At 53.0% G+C, this 17,588-nt stretch overlaps 1 protein-coding gene across 5 annotated transcripts; it reads left to right on the forward strand.

Moving 5' to 3' along the window:
* The first annotated feature begins 1,528 nt into the window (after positions 1 to 1,528).
* PTCH2 (patched 2) lies at positions 1,529 to 16,068 on the forward strand. Of its 5 annotated transcripts, none has more exons than XM_006200403.4 (22): positions 1,538 to 2,153; positions 2,590 to 2,782; positions 7,728 to 7,917; positions 8,026 to 8,095; positions 8,290 to 8,381; positions 8,942 to 9,137; positions 9,739 to 9,860; positions 10,009 to 10,156; positions 10,234 to 10,365; positions 10,453 to 10,608; positions 10,692 to 10,784; positions 11,100 to 11,225; positions 11,320 to 11,438; positions 11,543 to 11,891; positions 12,040 to 12,352; positions 12,469 to 12,611; positions 12,698 to 12,878; positions 13,000 to 13,280; positions 13,371 to 13,508; positions 14,548 to 14,690; positions 14,778 to 14,877; positions 15,281 to 16,068. In XM_006200403.4, the coding sequence occupies exons 1-22, from the start codon at positions 2,082 to 2,084 to the stop codon at positions 15,542 to 15,544; spliced, it is 3,621 nt and encodes a 1,206-aa protein (XP_006200465.1). In that variant the 5' UTR covers positions 1,538 to 2,081; the 3' UTR covers positions 15,545 to 16,068. The 5 variants fall into 5 exon arrangements, 4 of the variants coding, with proteins under 4 accessions (XP_072830659.1, XP_006200465.1, XP_072830657.1 ...); XM_072974556.1 differs by having other exon boundaries at positions 7,728 to 7,896; XM_072974557.1 differs by having other exon boundaries at positions 2,641 to 2,782.
* Positions 16,069 to 17,588: the final 1,520 nt, after the last annotated feature.

The following is a 17,588-nucleotide window of genomic DNA, read 5'->3' on the forward strand; positions in this document are numbered from 1 at the left end:
CTGGTCTTTGGACTTTACAAGGCAAGAAATTTTCTCAGCAGACAGGCTCTGCCCTGAAAGCATCCATAAAAATGCTGGACCTTACCACGGTTGTTAGCAATGGTGGGTCTGCTGTGGAAACAGAGTCCCAAAGCCCAGGTGATTAGAACATTTCTTCATGGACCTTATGTCTTTTAAATCTAGCAAGAAAGAAGGAGGTCTCAAAGGCTACTTATAACAAAGCCTCTGTACTTCCAGTCCTGATGATACCCAGCCATACTCATTTTTTGAAGTAGCTGCAAGAGCAATCCAGGAGTCCATACAGCCTAGTTTATAGGCTATTTCTATTTCCAGAGAATTGCTGAATTCCACTTTCTATATCCACAACAGGACCCTCTCTTCTATGACAGGAAAGAACAAAGTGCTATGCACATATGCTGCTTTTAATGTATAGTCACTACTTGGCCAACAGCATCATACATGTATTAGTTCCTCCACAGGCATTTTGGTGGATGAATGGACCACTGAGAGTAGATGTTCACCCCTTTGCCCTAAAGTTCCCCTTTCCCCAGGACTGAGGAGCTGGAGTTGGTGTTGACTGACGTAAGTTTTCAAAAAGCAGTTTGGTGATATGTAGCAAGAGCCATAAAAAGGTTCATACTTTTTGACCCAACACCCCCACTTCTGGGAATCTGTCCTAAGGACATTCTCTAAATGATTGATACAAAGACTATGCAGTAACATGAAATGTTTATGATGTAATCACAAACAAGTCTGGAAGAATCGACCAAGAAATTGGCCAGAGAGAATACTTGTGTTATAGAGTAATGAATTCGTCAGAGATACTTTTTCTCTTTCCCAAACTTTGATAGTAGCTTGATTTTTACCCTCATCTGCCACTCAGGGTTAGTCAGTCAGGAACCTGGCAGAAACAGCACACTCAGATGGAATCACTGATGAACGTTTAATAAAGACTATTCCGTTTCCAGTCCATTCCAAGACTGGTTTCTGTAACTCTCAAATGACTCACTCAACAATTGAGCACCTACTTACTGTCCTAGTGAGGGAGGCTGACTTTCAAGTACATTAATTGTATCATAAACGCAAATAATAAATATATAAATTGAATGTTGTCAGGAACACAAAGAAGCAACTATCTGTCAGGAGCGAGGTGTGACCCAAGGAAGGCCTCAAAGGCGGGTGATTGATTCATGTTCAGTTTTGAAGGTGGTCTGCCAAAACAAAAGGGCCACAACATGTACAAAGGCAGAAACGCATGGAATAACACGCTGGATTTAGGAAATTACATGTGGCTCTGCAGGGCTGGAAGGAATGCTGAGTGGGTGTGAAGGAACTATGGGGCGAAGACTTTGGCTAGATCACGCAGGGCCCTGTGCTCCAAGTGGGCTTTGTATGTTGGAGCTACCGTCGGATTTGCATTTTAGAGAGATGACTCTTGGTCTCAGTGGAGAGAGTGGACTGAAGGGGGAGAGAGAGAATGGAGGCAGAGATTTGTGAAAAGAAGTCTTTGGGTTTTGACTGGGTCGATCAGCTGATACCTTTTCTCAGTATTGGTCTCTCCTGACTTTTATTTGGCGAAAGTATCGCCTCTCCGGGATCTCCTTCCCACCTTCTCCCCGAAGGCCCTGCGGGAGGGCGGGGAAGGGAGGCAAGGGGTGGCCCTGCCTGGGTGGTCTCCTGCCCCGCCCCCCGCGGCGCCGTTGCCTAGCAGCGGATCCGGCCGCACGGCTCCGGGTAATTTGCGGGCTGCTCAGCCAATGGGAGGGCGTAGTCCCGGCCCGCTCCCTTTTTCTGCGACTACAGACGCCTCTTCGGCACTGCGGTCGCCACCTCGAGCCGCAACGCGGGTGCGGGCTGGTAGCTGTTCCTGCAGCTGCATCCACTCCGACTCCGACTCCGCTCCCCGGGCACGCACCGCCCTGCAGGCCGACTCACAGCCGCCGCTGCCCACTTGCATCCGCGCCTAAGCGTCTCCACTGAGTCCCAACGCGGGGCCCCGCGCTACGTCGGACCGGGCAAGCCTATGGGGGCTCCCAGATAACGCGGGTTGGGGGTGCCCACGCACCCCGATCCCCACCAGCATGGCCCGGCCTCCACCCCTCGGGGAGCTGCCCCCGGGCTACACATCCCCAGCTCGATCCGCAGCACCCCAGGTGAGTGGAGGGGAAGCCGGAGGAAGGAAGATTGGCACCAGGTCTAGAGACCCCAGGTCTGTCTCTTTGCAAGGTGTAATGTCTCTTAGTGCCATGTGTTACTACTTGCCCTGTGTATGTGTCTGTGTCTCCTCGGCATCTGGCCAGTGAGAGTGTGTCTGTGCGTCCACCCCTATCCACCTGAGAACAGGTGTGCATATAGGTATCCAATCTCAGAAAACGAGTTTATGCCTTCCTCGGGTGTGTTTTGGGTGGTAAGTAGGGAATGGAGTTAAATCTTTTTCCAAGTTTGGGCCTGGGTCTTTGTAGGTCCTCCCTGTCTTGCATCCAGAAACCAAGAAGCTAGGTCTTGGCAGAGGGTGTAATAGGGAGAAAAGGGAACTGTTTCATGTGTTGTTGCAGTAACACCTGGCTGACCCTTCTCTTTCCACCCCAGATCCTAGCTGGGAGCCTGAAGGCTCCACTCTGGCTTCGTGCTTACTTCCAGGGCCTGCTCTTCTCTCTGGGCTGCGGGATCCAGAGACACTGCGGCAAAGTGCTCTTCCTGGGACTTCTGGCCTTTGGGGCCCTAGCACTGGGTCTCCGCGTGGCCATCATTGAGACAGACCTAGAACAGCTCTGGGTGGAAGGTGAGTTGTGGACACTGGCCATAGCTGCTCGAGTATGGTGAGCCCAAGACAAGAACAGGGTGCAGAGCTGGCTACTGAGTTCTAGTGGGCCTGGCTCTGGGTCTGGAGGGGGCAGCTGCCCACCAGTGCTTGGGCTTCTAGAGGCACTGCTCCCTCCCACACCCATAAATGGACATCTGCAGTTGGTGGAGCCCAGTGAATAGGTATATGGAACAGTTATCTGTCAGTGGGTGAATGTACTTAGCATTTACTGCCAGTCTTTATGTGTATTTGACTGCACTGCAGGGTTTGAAAAGGCAACTAAAACAAGATTCATCTTTCACTAGCAAGGGAAGTAAAATATATACTGAGATATAATATACAATATAATACAAAGCAGAAAATGATTATGTTGTATAAGAGAAGGCACGGAGAGATCACATCTGACCAAGAGAATCAGAAAAGTTAGACCTGGAAGGCTAGGGAAACCGAATAAATCATCTGGCAAGTCTCCAAGGAGAGGTCCCATACACCAAGGCCCCCTGCAACCATTTACTGGAAAAGCAGCGCAGAATCTGCATTTTGAGACAACAGCAGAGTCAGATGGGACCAAATCTTCACTTCCTAATGGAAGCATTGGATTAAAATGATGTCTTATTAATAGTTTTGACATAACCCTCCTTTCCTGAGGCCTGGTTTCACATGGCAACCTTTAACAGAGTCAAACTCCCCTCTTTTCTTTCCTGGGAAATTTGCATTTGTGGGCTTCTCCAAACCTCCCCCAGCCCTGGCCCACACCCAAAGGCAAGGCCCAGGTTAGAGTCTCACACCCTTGAGTAATTTCAAATGCTGGCAAGTCCTGGGATCCAGAGCAGATGTTTCTTGGAGCCTGCCTGCCTGCCTGCCTGTTGGGCTCCCACACCCCATCCCCACCCTACCCCCAGCCTTCTGCAGACTCTCACATATATACACACTCTAGGCCAGCCCTGGGGTCCAGAGCAGATGTTTCTCTGTGCCTGCCTGCCCCCAGCCCCAGGACACACATGTGCATACACGCACGTACACATACCCCCACCCACACCACTGCTGCCTGGGTGGTCCCAAATGACTCTTGGATTTCCTGCCACAATGGAGGCTGTCTCCCCCCTCTTCCTCCTTCTCCATTCCCCAGATCTTCTCCATCTAAACACTGCTTGAACCTCCATGTTTCCTCATACTCTCTCCTACACTCCAGCACAGGGCAGGCTAGATCCCACTGAATTTTTGCTGCTGTTTGTGGGAGGGTGATGTGCGAGGGTAATAATCAATTCCTAGGTCTTTTCTTTTTATTTCAGAATATCACTCTTGTCTTGTGCTGGCCAGGGCTGTGGGTGTTGTAAAACCACTGCTCTTGACCTGATCTTTTGTCTGTACATTTGTAGTTGAGGCTTCTTCCAGAAATGCCCTAGGCAATGAGGAGCTGATCAAGGTGAGGACTGAGGGAGTATTCTCTGTTCCTTTCCTGTTTTGCTAGTACAGAAAGCAAAGAAAGAAGCAAGGCATTAGCTATCAGAGTTCTGGACCAGAGTCCAGGGTCCTCTCCAGCTTTCCCATGGTGAGATTTGGAATGTGACTTCTCCTTTCTGATCAATTTTAAAGCTAAAGGACTCAGAGATAAATTGTTCTATCTAGAAGGTGGGGGACAGCCACATATCAATTGGTGAAACCACTATTCACTCTGAAACCCAAGGCTGAAACCTTGGGAGTCAGCCTCGGTTCTTGCTCATCTGATTGGTTACTAAACCAGCAAATTCTTCCTTCTCAACCTCTCGCAACACACCCCTTCTTTCCACCCTTGTGTCCGCTGCTCTAGTTGAGGCCCAATTGTATCATTTAGAATACTTTCAGCTACTTGAAAGAGAGAGAAAGGGAAAGAGGGAGGAAGGAAGGAAGATTGATTTATTATCCCCCCATAACAGGAAGCCTGCAGTACACAGAGAAAAGTTCATGGATGGATAATTCAGAAACCTAAGGACATCAGCAAGGACCTAGATTCCTTCTGTCTCCTCTGCCTTCTTCTGCATGTTGAGGTTTTATCCTCAGGCTTATCACCTTCTCCCAAGGTGGCTGCTGCAGTGGCAGAAAAGGGAAGTCATCCCTGTCTTGCATCCCTTTTTGAAAGTGAAGAATAATTTACCAGACACCCCTCCACCCCCACCAACTTCCCATTTGGTTACTTGGGCAAGAACTGTGTAGCATCCTATACCTAAAGCCTTCATTTGGCAAGGACAGTGGAATTACTGTGATTGACTTCTTAGACTAATTAAATTTTATCTCCTGAGTCTGGGGAGGGGCCCAGCTGCCCTAAATCACAATGCCTTTCAGAGAACCACCGAGGACATCAAGGTCCATAAGGTAACTGATCTTTCTCCCTCACCTTCAAATCTGCCTCCACACTGCCCTCCCGTGGTGTATCTAAATCTGGCCAAGTCAGTCCCCTGCTTAGAGCCCTTCCACCACTCTACTAGGTTCTGGGGAGTCTCCAGAAACATGTTCAAGCTCCTTAGCACACTCTAGGCTGCTTCTCCAGCACTGTCTCTGCCTCACTCTTAGCAGCCCAGCAGTGCTGAGCCTTTGACATCCCTTTTTCCCAATTTCTTCCCCTGGCCAACTCCTATTCATCATTCACAACTCAGTTCCAGAATATATCATTAGGTGATGAAAAAGTCAGGTTATCTCACTTCTCTGTTCAAAATGTACCATGGCTGCCATTTCACACAGACAGCCTGAGCCCTTACAGTAGCTTACAGGTCCTTACATGTGAACTTTCTGGACTAAATATGAATATTTCTGAGGGTCCTGAAACATATTGCAGTATTGCTTTCCTCCAAATATTTTACCACATTAACCATCTATTGTAGGTGGGTTACAGTGCGCTCCTGTAAGCCAGGAATGAGTGCTACCAGTTTCTTAATTTTTGCTAATTTGAAAGATGGTAATTTATTACTGTTTTTAATTTGTATTTAGCAGATGACCTATAAAGTGGACTCTTTTCCCATGCTGGCTAGCTAGGTATATTCTCCCTTTTGTAAAGTTTTTAACCAATGTGATGATTGTGATGTCTCTTACGTCTTCCTCACTCACTCACTGTCTCTTTTTTCTCCAATTCTTTCTCATTTTTCTGTCACATCATTTCTCTCCTGGCAACTATTGTACCTACTATGTGCTGGACAACTTCCTAAGTACTTTGCTTGTTTTGATTCTAATTCTACCAAGGTAGGCATTGTCCCTATTTCACAGATGAGGAAATCGAGGGTCAGAGAGACTAAGTAATTTGCCCCAAGCACAGACTAAGCATCAGAGCCAAGACTCAAAGCCGGGTCTGTATAGAGCCTTCATGCTCTCCCCTACCCCTGCTATCTCTTCTACCTGCACGATACATCCCAGTTCACCTGTCCTCATACCTGTCATCATTGCTGTCAGCTGCGACTTATCTTTTGTCTTCCTCATTTTCTCTGAGGATTCTTTATTCTCTTTGATGTTATATTTTAAATTGTGTGTTTGTTTCTCTTGCTTTTGTGTTAGCTCTATGTGGGTTCCTTCTTTCTCCCATGCCTCCTTCCCCTTGGCAAACTCACTTACTGTGGGTAATTGATCTCTGCCCTCCCCTCTGTCCCTCCTTGTGGCAGCTCTAGCCTAAGCCTGGTGAAATAAACATGGCAGTACAGGCCTGCGGAAGGAGTGAGGAGTCAGGAAAGAAAGAAAAAGAGTAGGTAAAATTGACAGTGGAGGAGGCAGGATGGCTGTGTGAGACTGTATTCATGATAGGTGGGCCAGGAATGTGTCTTGGATTGGGGGATGTGAGCATATGGGTGAATCTGTTTTAGGGGGTTACCAAGGGTTCAGGGCTCTCATGAGTGAGGAGATTATGTGGGTTTGAAAAAGAGATTGGGGAGCATGATGATCTGAGGTGGGATTGGAGTCTCAGAGAAGCAGTACATGTGGGCCCCAGGGATGGCACTGACCTACAGGAAGATACCCCAGACAGGTGGAAGCAGGACTGGATCTAAGAACAGACCAAGTCCACAAAGCCTCTGGGATGGTTTCGCCCTGGCCCTCACCTCCTCCAAACCATAGTCAGGTCACAGCATCCCTCACAGCATTCTGGCCTCCCCAGACCCCAGTTACAGAGCTGGCCTCTGTAGCCAGTGTAATACAGGACTTGATCAATGAGATGAAGGCAGGCCTGGCGTTGGCGTTCCCCGTTGTCTGGACAGTGAGACTGATGCAAGGGGTCTTCTTCCCCCCATCCACTTTGATGGCACCTCTGCCAGGGTACATGAGCTAGTTCCATTAGCGGAGGCAGTATGTTGACAGCATCACACTGAAAGACCATCTGACCTTCCCCCTTACCTGTGCCACCACTGAGCCATCATCACCAGGCACCCCACTCCCTACCCCTTCAGCAGAGTGGACTGCAAAACGGTGTATGGATATAAACCGCTGCCTGGGACAACATGAACTAGGAACCAGCCCCCGCGCTGGATCTGTTCTTTTAGGAGACCCTCCAATGGCAGCCTCCCTGTCGGCCCCTTTGTCTTTCCTTGTTCTCCTCACCAGAGGAGAGAGGGACTGGGTGAGGGCTCCCTTACCAGGACACTCCCATAACCCCAGTCTGGCCCGGCTCATGCTGATCTCTCATTTTTAAGTCATTTGCTTCAAACCCAGGCAACCAAGTTCATGCTTAAACCTTAGGTCGCACAAGAATTGCATAGGGCCACACAGGTGAGGCCTCCACTCCAGATTCAGAGCAGAGGTCCAGGAGTGTGGGGAGTCCGCGTGGCCAGCAGGGAGAAAGCAGGGGCTCCTCTCAGCAGCACTTCTTCCACTTGTCCTGGGAGGCCTCTGTGGGTTAGGGTCTCACGTCCCCCAGAGCTCTGATCCACTGAGGCTCTTCCCCTCAAGCTTTCTCTCTCTGCTCTGGCAGCAGGCAGCCGGGTGAGCCAGGAGCTGCAGTACACCAAGGAGAAGCTGGGAGAGGAGGCTGCATATACCTCCCAGATGTTGATACAGACTCCGCGCCGGGAGGGGGAGAATGTCCTCACACCTGAGGCGCTTGGCCTCCACCTCCAGGCAGCCCTCACGGCCAGTAAAGTGCAAGTATCACTCTATGGAAAGTGAGTCTGGCTGAGCCCCTGAGCAGCTGGAGGGTGAGATGTGCTGCAGCAGGGCTGGAGCAGGAATCCCCCTCTTCTGCTGATCTCCTGTGCCCCTGGCCATTGCAGGTCCTGGGATCTGAACAAAATCTGCTACAAGTCAGGAGTTCCCCTAATTGAGAATGGAATGATTGAGCGGGTGAGTATCTCAAGCTGTCCCCTGAGACTAGGTAGAGGTGGGACCTTTTCTGCAGTAGGGGAGGACTTGGAGAGACTCAGGGTCGGGGGTTGCTAAAAGTTGTGGGGTGAGGATGTTGCAGAGGGCATCTTACAAAGTCCATGGAGAAAAGAGCCCAGGGACAGGACTGATGTGGCCTGGGGTGTCCCTGGCAGATGATTGAGAAGCTGTTTCCGTGCGTGATCCTCACCCCCCTCGACTGCTTCTGGGAGGGAGCCAAACTCCAAGGGGGCTCTGCCTACTTGCCGTGAGTGCCACCACAGCTGCTCCCGGGCCCTGCTTCATCCCCTGCTGGGACTTCCCCAGCAGAAAAGAGGGGTGGGAGTAAAGATGATGATCAAATCCTCACCTCAGAAGGAAAGGCAGACCTGTCTTATATAGACAAAATAAAACACAAAGATCTGTAAGATCTGAACAAAGGAGATCCCCAGAGAGAGACTTTGCCAGGGAGAGTTAGCTAGGTGTCAGCTCAGCTGTTGCCCAGGCCAGAAGAAAACCTTTTACGGGCAGGTACCTGTATGGGTATGTATCAGAACCGAGGGTAGATGACTTGAAAAGGGACGCAGTGAGGCTTTTCGGGGTCTTTTCCTTCTGTTATGTACCGTCTGTCCTCTTGTCCCCATCTCAGTCCCTTATATCTGTCCACAGCTCACTGCAGCAGCCTGATGGGCTGAGCCTTGCATACTGTCCATATAGAGGGACAGATGAGGAGCTAGGAGAAGGGTGGGGTACCACCTCGGTCCCACTGCATTAGTTTAGAAAGTTAGAATTGATCCCTGATCCTCATTAACCATGGACTCCCTGCAGGGGCCGCCCCGACATCCAATGGACCAACCTGGATCCAGAGCAGCTGCTGGAGGAGCTGGGCCCCTTTGCCTCCCTTGAGGGCTTCCGGGAGCTGCTAGACAAGGCACAGGTGGGCCAGGCCTACGTGGGGCGGCCCTGTCTGCACCCAGACGACCTCCATTGCCCACCTAGTGCTCCTAACCATCACAGCAGGCAGGTGGGTTCCAGCCAGATCTGCCAGAGGAAGGCTATTTTCCTTCCCTTTCCCCTCCTGGTATGTTCCCCTGTTCTAGGAGAGAGTAGACTGTGCTCTGTGCTCTGCCCCCCATTTCCTTGACACTGTTACTCTGCCCCCACTGTGCTGGACACCCACAGTGTTCCATTCACATTCAGTTCTCCTAAGTGACCCTTAAGTGGTATGTGGATCTCTTTGTCGTTTTCTAAGCCCAGAAAGGCTGGACTTCATCAGATAAACATGCACAGGGAAACAGGACAAATTAGCTAAGCATGGTATCTTACCTAGTTTGCTAAGTCTCTGTGTGGTCCTGTGAGTGTGGCCCTTTTTCCAAAACCACCAGTTATGCCAGCTCCTCCCAGCGGCCTGTTGCTAGGCCTCTGCTCCCTCTTGTGGCCTCCTCTCTGCAGGACACCAGCTGTTCCCTTACAGAATAGGTAAGAGGTTCAGGAAAATAGTTATCTACACTTCAGGCCTACAGAGCTCTGTGGCAAGCGTGGTTCCTGGAGGTATCAGCCCAGAGACACCCAGTTATCCACAACCAGGACCTTAGGTAATAAACCCCTCCCCTTTCCCCCTCCAGGCTCCCAATGTGGCTCAGGAGTTGAGGGGGGGCTGTCACGGCTTCTCCCACAAGTTCATGCACTGGCAGGAGGAGCTACTGCTGGGAGGCATGGCCAGAGACTCCCAAGGACAGCTGCTGAGGTAGGGCCTCCCCTAGGGGTTGGCAAGGGCACCCCACATGTGGGGATACACACCCTGGGTCCATGCAGCTCTAGCAAAAGCCCCTTGCACACCCCCTCCTGGGTGTTCAGGCCAGCACTGACCCCCAGCTCTCCTGTACCCCCGCCAGGGCAGAGGCCCTGCAGAGCACCTTCCTGCTGATGAGTCCCCGTCAGCTGTATGAGCACTTCCGGGGCGACTACCAGACACACGACATCGGCTGGAGCGAGGAGCAGGCCGGCACAGTGCTGCAGGCTTGGCAGCGGCGCTTCGTGCAGGTCAGTGTGGAGATGGTGAGGGTGGTGCCCTGCGGCCACTCCCTCCTCCTGCCTCTCACACTACCCCATCTCTCCAGCTGGCCCAGGAGGCCCTGCCTGAGAATGCGTCCCAACAGATCCACGCCTTCTCCTCCACCACCCTGGATGACATCCTGCATGCTTTCTCTGAAGTCAGCACTGCTCGTGTGGTGGGAGGCTACCTGCTCATGGTGGGTCCTCCTCCATGTGCCTTGCCCCCACCTCCACTGGAGCCCACCCTAGGAGCCCCTACCCGAGACTGCCCTTTCTCCCCACAGCTAGCCTACGCCTGCGTGACGATGCTGCGATGGGACTGTGCCCAGTCCCAGGGTGCTGTGGGCCTTGCCGGGGTGCTGCTGGTGGCCCTGGCAGTGGCCTCGGGCCTCGGGCTCTGCGCCCTGCTTGGCATAGCCTTCAATGCCGCCACTACCCAGGTACACCAGCACTGCAGGGCAGATGGGTGCCAGCCACCCAGGCTGCTCAGCTCCTCCAGCTGTCCACCCCTGTGCCCCTCCAGGTGCTGCCCTTCTTGGCACTGGGCATTGGTGTGGATGACATATTCCTGATGGCACATGCCTTCACAGAGGCTCCACCTGGCACCCCTCTCCAGGTGAGGCCTCATCCTCCGATCTGGGCTCATCTGAGGCAGTTCTGCATAGGGGTTAAGAGCCTCTTGGTTTGAGTGATCTTGGGCTGGTAATTAACCTCTCTGTGCCTCAGTTTCCTCATCTATGAACAGGGGTAATAGTAGTGCTTGTGTCATAAGGGTTGTTGTGAGGCTCAGTGAGGTGATTCAAGTCCAGTGCTTAGAACAGTGCATGACACATACGGGTACTCAGCAAACGTTACCTGCTGTGTTGTTCCTGTCGCTCCTATGCTGTCCCAAGTTCCCGAGCCTCCCCTTCACTCTACCTTGTCCTGGCAGGAGCGCACAGGAGAGTGTCTGCAGCGCACAGGCACCAGCGTCGCACTCACATCCATCAACAACATGGTCGCCTTCTTCATGGCCGCTGTGGTTCCCATCCCTGCACTGCGGGCCTTCTCCTTGCAAGTGAGGCCTCACGAGTAGGGTCTGGGCTCAGGGTGGGCATGGAGCCGGGGACAGGCTTCATCCAGGCTCTGTGCCCCTCCTGTCCATCCCCCAGGCGGCCATAGTGGTTGGCTGCAACTTTGCAGCCGTGATGCTTGTCTTCCCAGCGGTCCTCAGCCTGGACCTGCACCGGCGCCACTGCCAGCGCCTTGATGTGCTCTGCTGCTTCTCTAGGTACCCCTACCCCACCAGGCCATCCTCCCTCGGCCCCATCCCATCCTGTCCTGTCAGCAGCATTTCCAGGCACAACCTGTCACCCCTCTCTCTGCCTTTTCCAGCCCCTGTTCTGCTCGTGTGATTCAAATTCTGCCCCAGGAGCTGGGGGATAGGACAGTTCCAGTGGGCATTGCCCACCTGACTGCCACGGTTCAAGCCTTTGCCCACTGTGAAGCCAGCAGCCAGCATGTGGTCACCATCCTGCCTCCCCAAGCCCACTTGGTGCCCCCACCTTCTGACCCACTGGGCTCTGAGCTCTTCAGCCCAGGAGGGTCTACACGGGACCTTCTAGGCCAGGAGGAGGGTACAAGGCAGAAGGCAGTCTGCAGGTCCCTGCCCTGTGCCCGCTGGAATCTTGCCCATTTTGCCCGCTCTCAGTTTGCACCATTTCTGCTCCAGTCCCACACCAAGGTAAGGCTCCAGGCCCGGGCAAGTCAAGGTGGGACAGGGCAGAGGCTTCTTAGGTGTCTCTGGGCCCGAAGAAGGGCAGAGGCCTGGCCCACCACCTGAGGGCCTGGAGGTATCCCTGGGCCTCCAGCTTAATTGCTGTTTCCCACAGGCCATGGTACTGGTACTTTTTGGGGCTCTTCTGGGCTTGAGCCTCTATGGAGCGACCTTGGTGCAAGATGGGCTGGCCCTGACAGATGTTGTGCCTCGGGGCACCAAGGAGCATGCCTTCCTGAGCGCCCAGCTCAGGTACTTCTCTCTGTACGAGGTGGCCCTGGTGACACAGGGTGGCTTTGACTACGCCCACTCCCAACGCGCCCTCTTTGATCTGCACCAGCGCTTCAGTTCCCTCAAGGCCGTGCTGCCCCCACCAGCCACCCAGGCGCCCCGCACCTGGCTGCACTATTACCGCAATTGGCTACAGGGTGAGAGGCAAGGAGACTGGCAGGGAGGGCTGCTGCCGGCAGAAGCCCCCAGAGCCCCAGGCCAACCATACCCTACCCAGGCCAACCGTACCCTACCCAACCATGTTCTCTCCCAGGAATCCAGGCGGCGTTTGACCAGGACTGGGCTTCTGGACGCATCACCCGCCACTCGTACCGCAATGGCTCTGAGGATGGAGCCCTGGCCTATAAGCTGCTCATCCAGACCGGGGATGCCCAGGAGCCTCTGGATTTCAGCCAGGTTGGGAGAGGACTGGAAGGGTCAGGGAGCACAGAGCGGCTCCAGGCCTCACAGGCCCAGGCCTTCAGCCCTCTCTGCCTCTGCAGCTGACCACAAGGAAGCTGGTGGACAAGGAGGGGCTGATTCCACCTGAGCTCTTCTACATAGGGCTGACTGTGTGGGTGAGCAGTGACCCCCTGGGTCTGGCAGCCTCACAGGCCAACTTCTACCCACCACCTCCCGAGTGGCTGCATGACAAGTACGACACCACCGGGGAGAACCTTCGCAGTGAGTCCCAGGGGAGCCCAAAAAGCCTAGGCCTGGGCCCACACAGGCCCCACCCTAAGGCCCTGCCCACTCCTTGCTGTGCTCACTGGCCACCCTCCCCCTCACCCCCTCCTCTCCACAGTCCCGGCGGCCCAGCCCCTGGAGTTTGCCCAGTTCCCCTTTCTACTGCACGGCCTCCAGAAGACTGCAGACTTCATGGAGGCCATCGAGGGGGCCCGGGCAGCGTGTGCCGAGGCAGGCCAGGCTGGGGTACGTGCCTACCCCAGCGGCTCCCCCTTCCTCTTCTGGGAGCAGTATCTGGGCCTGCGGCGCTGCTTCCTGCTGGCGGTCTGCATCCTGTTGGTGTGCACTTTCCTCGTCTGTGCCCTACTGCTGCTCAACCCCTGGACAGCAGTCCTTATAGTGAGTCCTTGCAGGGGTGGGGCTGGAGAGATCCATCACTCTCACACCTTGCGGCTCCCAGGAGCCCTGGGTGATCCCTGCCCTCCCCAGGTGCTGGTCCTGGCAGTGATGACTGTGGAGCTCTTTGGCATCATGGGCTTCCTGGGCATCAAGCTGAGCGCCATCCCCGTGGTGATCCTTGTGGCCTCTGTGGGAATTGGTGTCGAGTTCACCGTCCACGTGGCTCTGGTGAGCACAGGCACTGGGGGAGGGGTGGGCCAGCTGATTCAGTCTTCAACAAATATTGATTAAGCACCTACTATGTGCTGGGTACTGTTTAAGAGCTGGGGAGATAATAGCAATACAAACAGGCCTTATCCTCAAGGATTTTATCCTAGAGTATAGAGATCAACAGTAAACAAGTAAACAAACAAGTAAGCAGCCAATTCAGTAGAAAGGAGGGACAAAGCCCTGACCAGAATGAGGTGAGGACAGAATGGAAGGTGAGAAAATGGGAACCAACAATGTTTTTTGGACGGATTTACTGTGAAGGGGATCAAAGAAATGGGGTGGCAGCTGGATGCTGTGTGGTGGATAAAGGAGAGATTCTACCAAGACAGAGACAGCCAAACACAGGCAGGCAGGCCTCTCCCACAGCCTGGTGTTCTCTGGCAGAGGAGAAGAGGAGGGTTGGGTGGAGGCCATTGATCAGACCCCACAAACAGCTCCCTTCTTTTTTCCCCCATAAAAGCCTTATTATTTTTCTGATTATAAGAACAGTATATACTGCTTGGGAGACCAAAAAAAGTCAACATACAGAAAAGTACCAAGAAAGAATTAGAAATTCTCTGAAATGCCACCCCTGAGACATAAACTAGAACTTTTGGTGTCCATCCTTCCAGACCAGGGGTTGACAAATTTTTTTTATAAGGGACCAGATGGCAAGTATTTCAGGATTGGCAGGCCACATCGTCTCTGTGGCAGCCCTGCCATTGTAGCATAATTGTAGATAATATCTGCATGAATGAGTGTGGCTGTGTTATGACAAAACATGTACAAAACACATGCAACAGTCTAGTTTGCCAGCCTATTCAAGACATTTCTCTGTGTCTCACCAGACACATCTATGCCGTGTTACCTATATGGACTTGTGCTTGCGTCCTGGATGGTTTCCAGGAACTCAGTTCACCTGGCCTTCTGTGGGCCGAAGCATGGGTGAGCCCTGGGGACACAGATGAGTTGGCCATGGTTGGCAGAGAGTAGCTCCAGGACCACTTTGTTCCCCCAGGGCTTCCTGACCGCCCAGGGTAGCCGGAACCTGCGGGCTGCCCGGGCCTTAGAGCACACATTTGCCCCGGTGACTGATGGGGCCGTCTCCACATTGCTGGGTCTGCTCATGCTTGCTGGTTCCAACTTTGACTTCATTGTAAGGTAGGAGGAGGCTTGGGGCAAGGAAGTGGGGCTGGCCTGCGCTGTCCACAGGACCTGCCAGGGCTGACCACCCCCACATACCCCCAGGTACTTCTTCGTGGTACTGACAGTACTGACACTTGTGGGCCTCCTCCACGGGCTCGTGCTGCTGCCTGTGCTGCTGTCCATCCTGGGCCCCCCACCAGAGGTGACCACACCCTCCTTCTACTCCCAGCCCAGGGGACTGGGTGGGACAGGCAAGGGAAGGACAGAGCCAGGACAAAATGCCCTCAGTGGTCAACAGACAGGGCTTAACTTACAAGGACCCCTCTAGATGAGGTGCCACCAACTGAAGGTGGCAACCTCCCCCTTTGCCCAGACGTTAACTTCCCTGCCCCTCAGCCCTCCTGACTTCTTCATGGGACCCACCTTAGCCTTTTAGGGTCCAGGACAAGGTGCAGGGTTTGTCTCAGGGCTCGACATCCTGTCCCACGTCAGCTCTCATGTCCTGCTAGAGACCAACAAGGACCCCAGCTTCCCACCAGTCATGGTGCTGCACCAGGGAGGTGCTGAAGGGGGCGGAGCTCACTGGGGCTTGTGTCTCCCCCCAGGTGGTACAGATGTACAAGGAGAGCCCAGAGGTCCTGAGCCCCCCAGCTCCACAGGGAGGAGGGCTCAGATGGTCGGTATCCCCCACCCAGCCCCGAAGCTTTGCCAGAGTGACTACCTCTATGACCGTGGCCTTCCACCCACCCCCACTGCCTGGTGCCTACATCCACCCAGCCTCTGATGAGCCTACTTGGTCCCCTGCTGCCACACCAGCTGGCAATGGCTCCAGCAACCTCAGTTCTAGGGGACAATGTCCAGCCACCTGATGAAACAGCAGCTGAAGCATGGAGACCTTGTTTGGGCCAAATGAAGTCACTGGGAAACCATGGGTGGGTTATTGAATGTAGGGTGGACTCCTGAAGAGCCCTGCTGATCCTGCTGCCTGCCTGCATCCCCTCCCCCCACCACCGGCCATCACAGACCTCCCTGATATCCATGCAAAACCACCACCCTCTAGGCTGTGAGCAACCTTGCACCCCTGGGTCCTCTGTGCCTGTGTCTGGGTGGGGTAAAAGCCAGCACTTCAGGCTGCAGTGCAGCCCTGTACTCCCCCCACCCCAGCCCAGACTGCTGCCCCCAGCAGACCAAGCCTGAGGGATCCTGCAGCACCCTTTGCAGGTCCTGGTCCCCCACTGCTTGGTGACTCCTGGGTAGGTTCTCTATACCTGCTTACCTCCCACCACATAAATTATTTATATGAAGATGTTTATTTTTGTAGTTTGTATAGATGTTAGCTATGCTGAAAGTTTTATTTTTAAAGAGTAAAATATATTCTATATGAATTCATTTCAAATTACTTTGGCACCTTTTTTTTTTTTTAATGGAGGGACTGGGAATTGAAGCCAGGACCTTGTGCGTACTAAGCAGGAGCTCTCTACCACTGAGCTATTCCCACCCACTTTGGTGCTTTTCTTTGGGACAGAGTTGTAAGTTTGCAAGTAGAGGTGTCAGGGCCTGAGGGCCTCTAGTCCTTGGTCTGTTTATTCATCTGGCAAGTGAAGAAGATGTTCAGCAAATACGTTGGTCACGTACTTGATAACAGAGTCTGGGTTAAGTGTTTAGTACACAAAATGATACAAACTTTTTTGGTGTCAAACCCCACTGTGTGGCTTTCAGAGCCATCATGATCCAGCCCTGTGCACCTCTCCAGACTCATCTCCCACATTCCTGTTTCAGTGGCATGCGGGGGCGATGGGCAGAGGGACACAGCCATACAATAGGTGGGAGGTGAAGTGGAAGCAGAGAAAGTGACCAGTTGAACAGAGATGGGAACAGCAGGGTCTGGAGAGATGTTTTAGTTTTGTGCCCTCCAAGACAGAGGCTTCTGCAAGTCAGCAGTCAGCCTGATGTCGCAGAGGTATCTCTGACCAGACGGCTAGGGGATCGGTGGAGGCAATCTCCAGAAACAGGTTGCGCTAGCAACCAGTGAGGTGCTGTATTTAAGCTGCTTATTCTGCGAAAGTTGGACAGCCCCACTGTACAGAGGCCTGGAAGATTCTGGCCACACCTCTGGGTATAGAGTCTCACCTGACAGATGGGGAGGGGGAGGTCTCTTATTGCCCTTCCCAAGTTATCCCAGGGTTCATACATACCCTGGGTTCCAGTCACCCACTCACCAGGAATGATCCCACCCCCAGAGCATTGCCTTCTTACAAACCACCCCACCCCACCAGGACAAAAGCCAGAAAATCATGTTCTGACCAAAAAGGGGGAAAAAAGTCTAATGCAGCGGAAGCAACACTATATTGCTTAAGAAGACTTAAGATAAGCAGGCAGTTGGCTTGGAACCTTGAGTAGGGGGTGCAGCCAGAATGCCTAAGGGATGCATGCTGGATTTGGGTCCAGGAGTGTTTGGGTCACTATGCAGGGGCTTTGGGGTAGAGCAGGAGAGCTCACTGGCCTGGAATAGTGCAAGAGTGCCCACCGTGCCACTTACCAGTGGAGTGACTTGGAAAAGTCAGCCAACCTCACTGAACCTCAATGATTTCAGCTGTGAATTGAGAAGATTAGAGCCTATCTTGTAAGGTGTGAGTTTTTCCTTTCAGAATTTTAAATGAAATATGTAAGAAATGACTTGGCATCTCATAGGTGCTCTCTCTGTGTAGTTTATAAGTTGTTAGCTATGCTGAAAGTCTGCTGATTGCATGCTTAAGAAATAACCCTAAAACACTGAACGGTGTTGTGGTGTGGCAGCAACTGAAGAATTCCAGCCAGTTGGAGCTGGTCCACCCCAGGAATGGTCAATCCCGGGGCACTGACCACATCCAGTCTTGGGGACAAGCCCCAGTATTTGCAGGGCAGCCCACCCTG

This window comes from Vicugna pacos, chromosome 13 (genome assembly GCF_048564905.1).
Source record: "Vicugna pacos chromosome 13, VicPac4, whole genome shotgun sequence".
Taxonomy (NCBI): Eukaryota; Metazoa; Chordata; class Mammalia; order Artiodactyla; family Camelidae; genus Vicugna; species Vicugna pacos.

Bases quoted from the DNA above. Each gene is read 5' to 3' on its own strand.
- PTCH2 (XM_006200403.4), top strand. From the start codon at position 2,082: ATGGCCCGGCCTCCACCCCTCGGGGAGCTGCCCCCGGGCTACACATCC. The intron at 8,382-8,941 runs GTGAGTGCCACC...GACTCCCTGCAG, and splicing joins GGGGGCTCTGCCTACTTGCC to GGGCCGCCCCGACATCCAAT. The intron at 14,878-15,280 runs GTGACCACACCC...GTCTCCCCCCAG, and splicing joins TCCTGGGCCCCCCACCAGAG to GTGGTACAGATGTACAAGGA.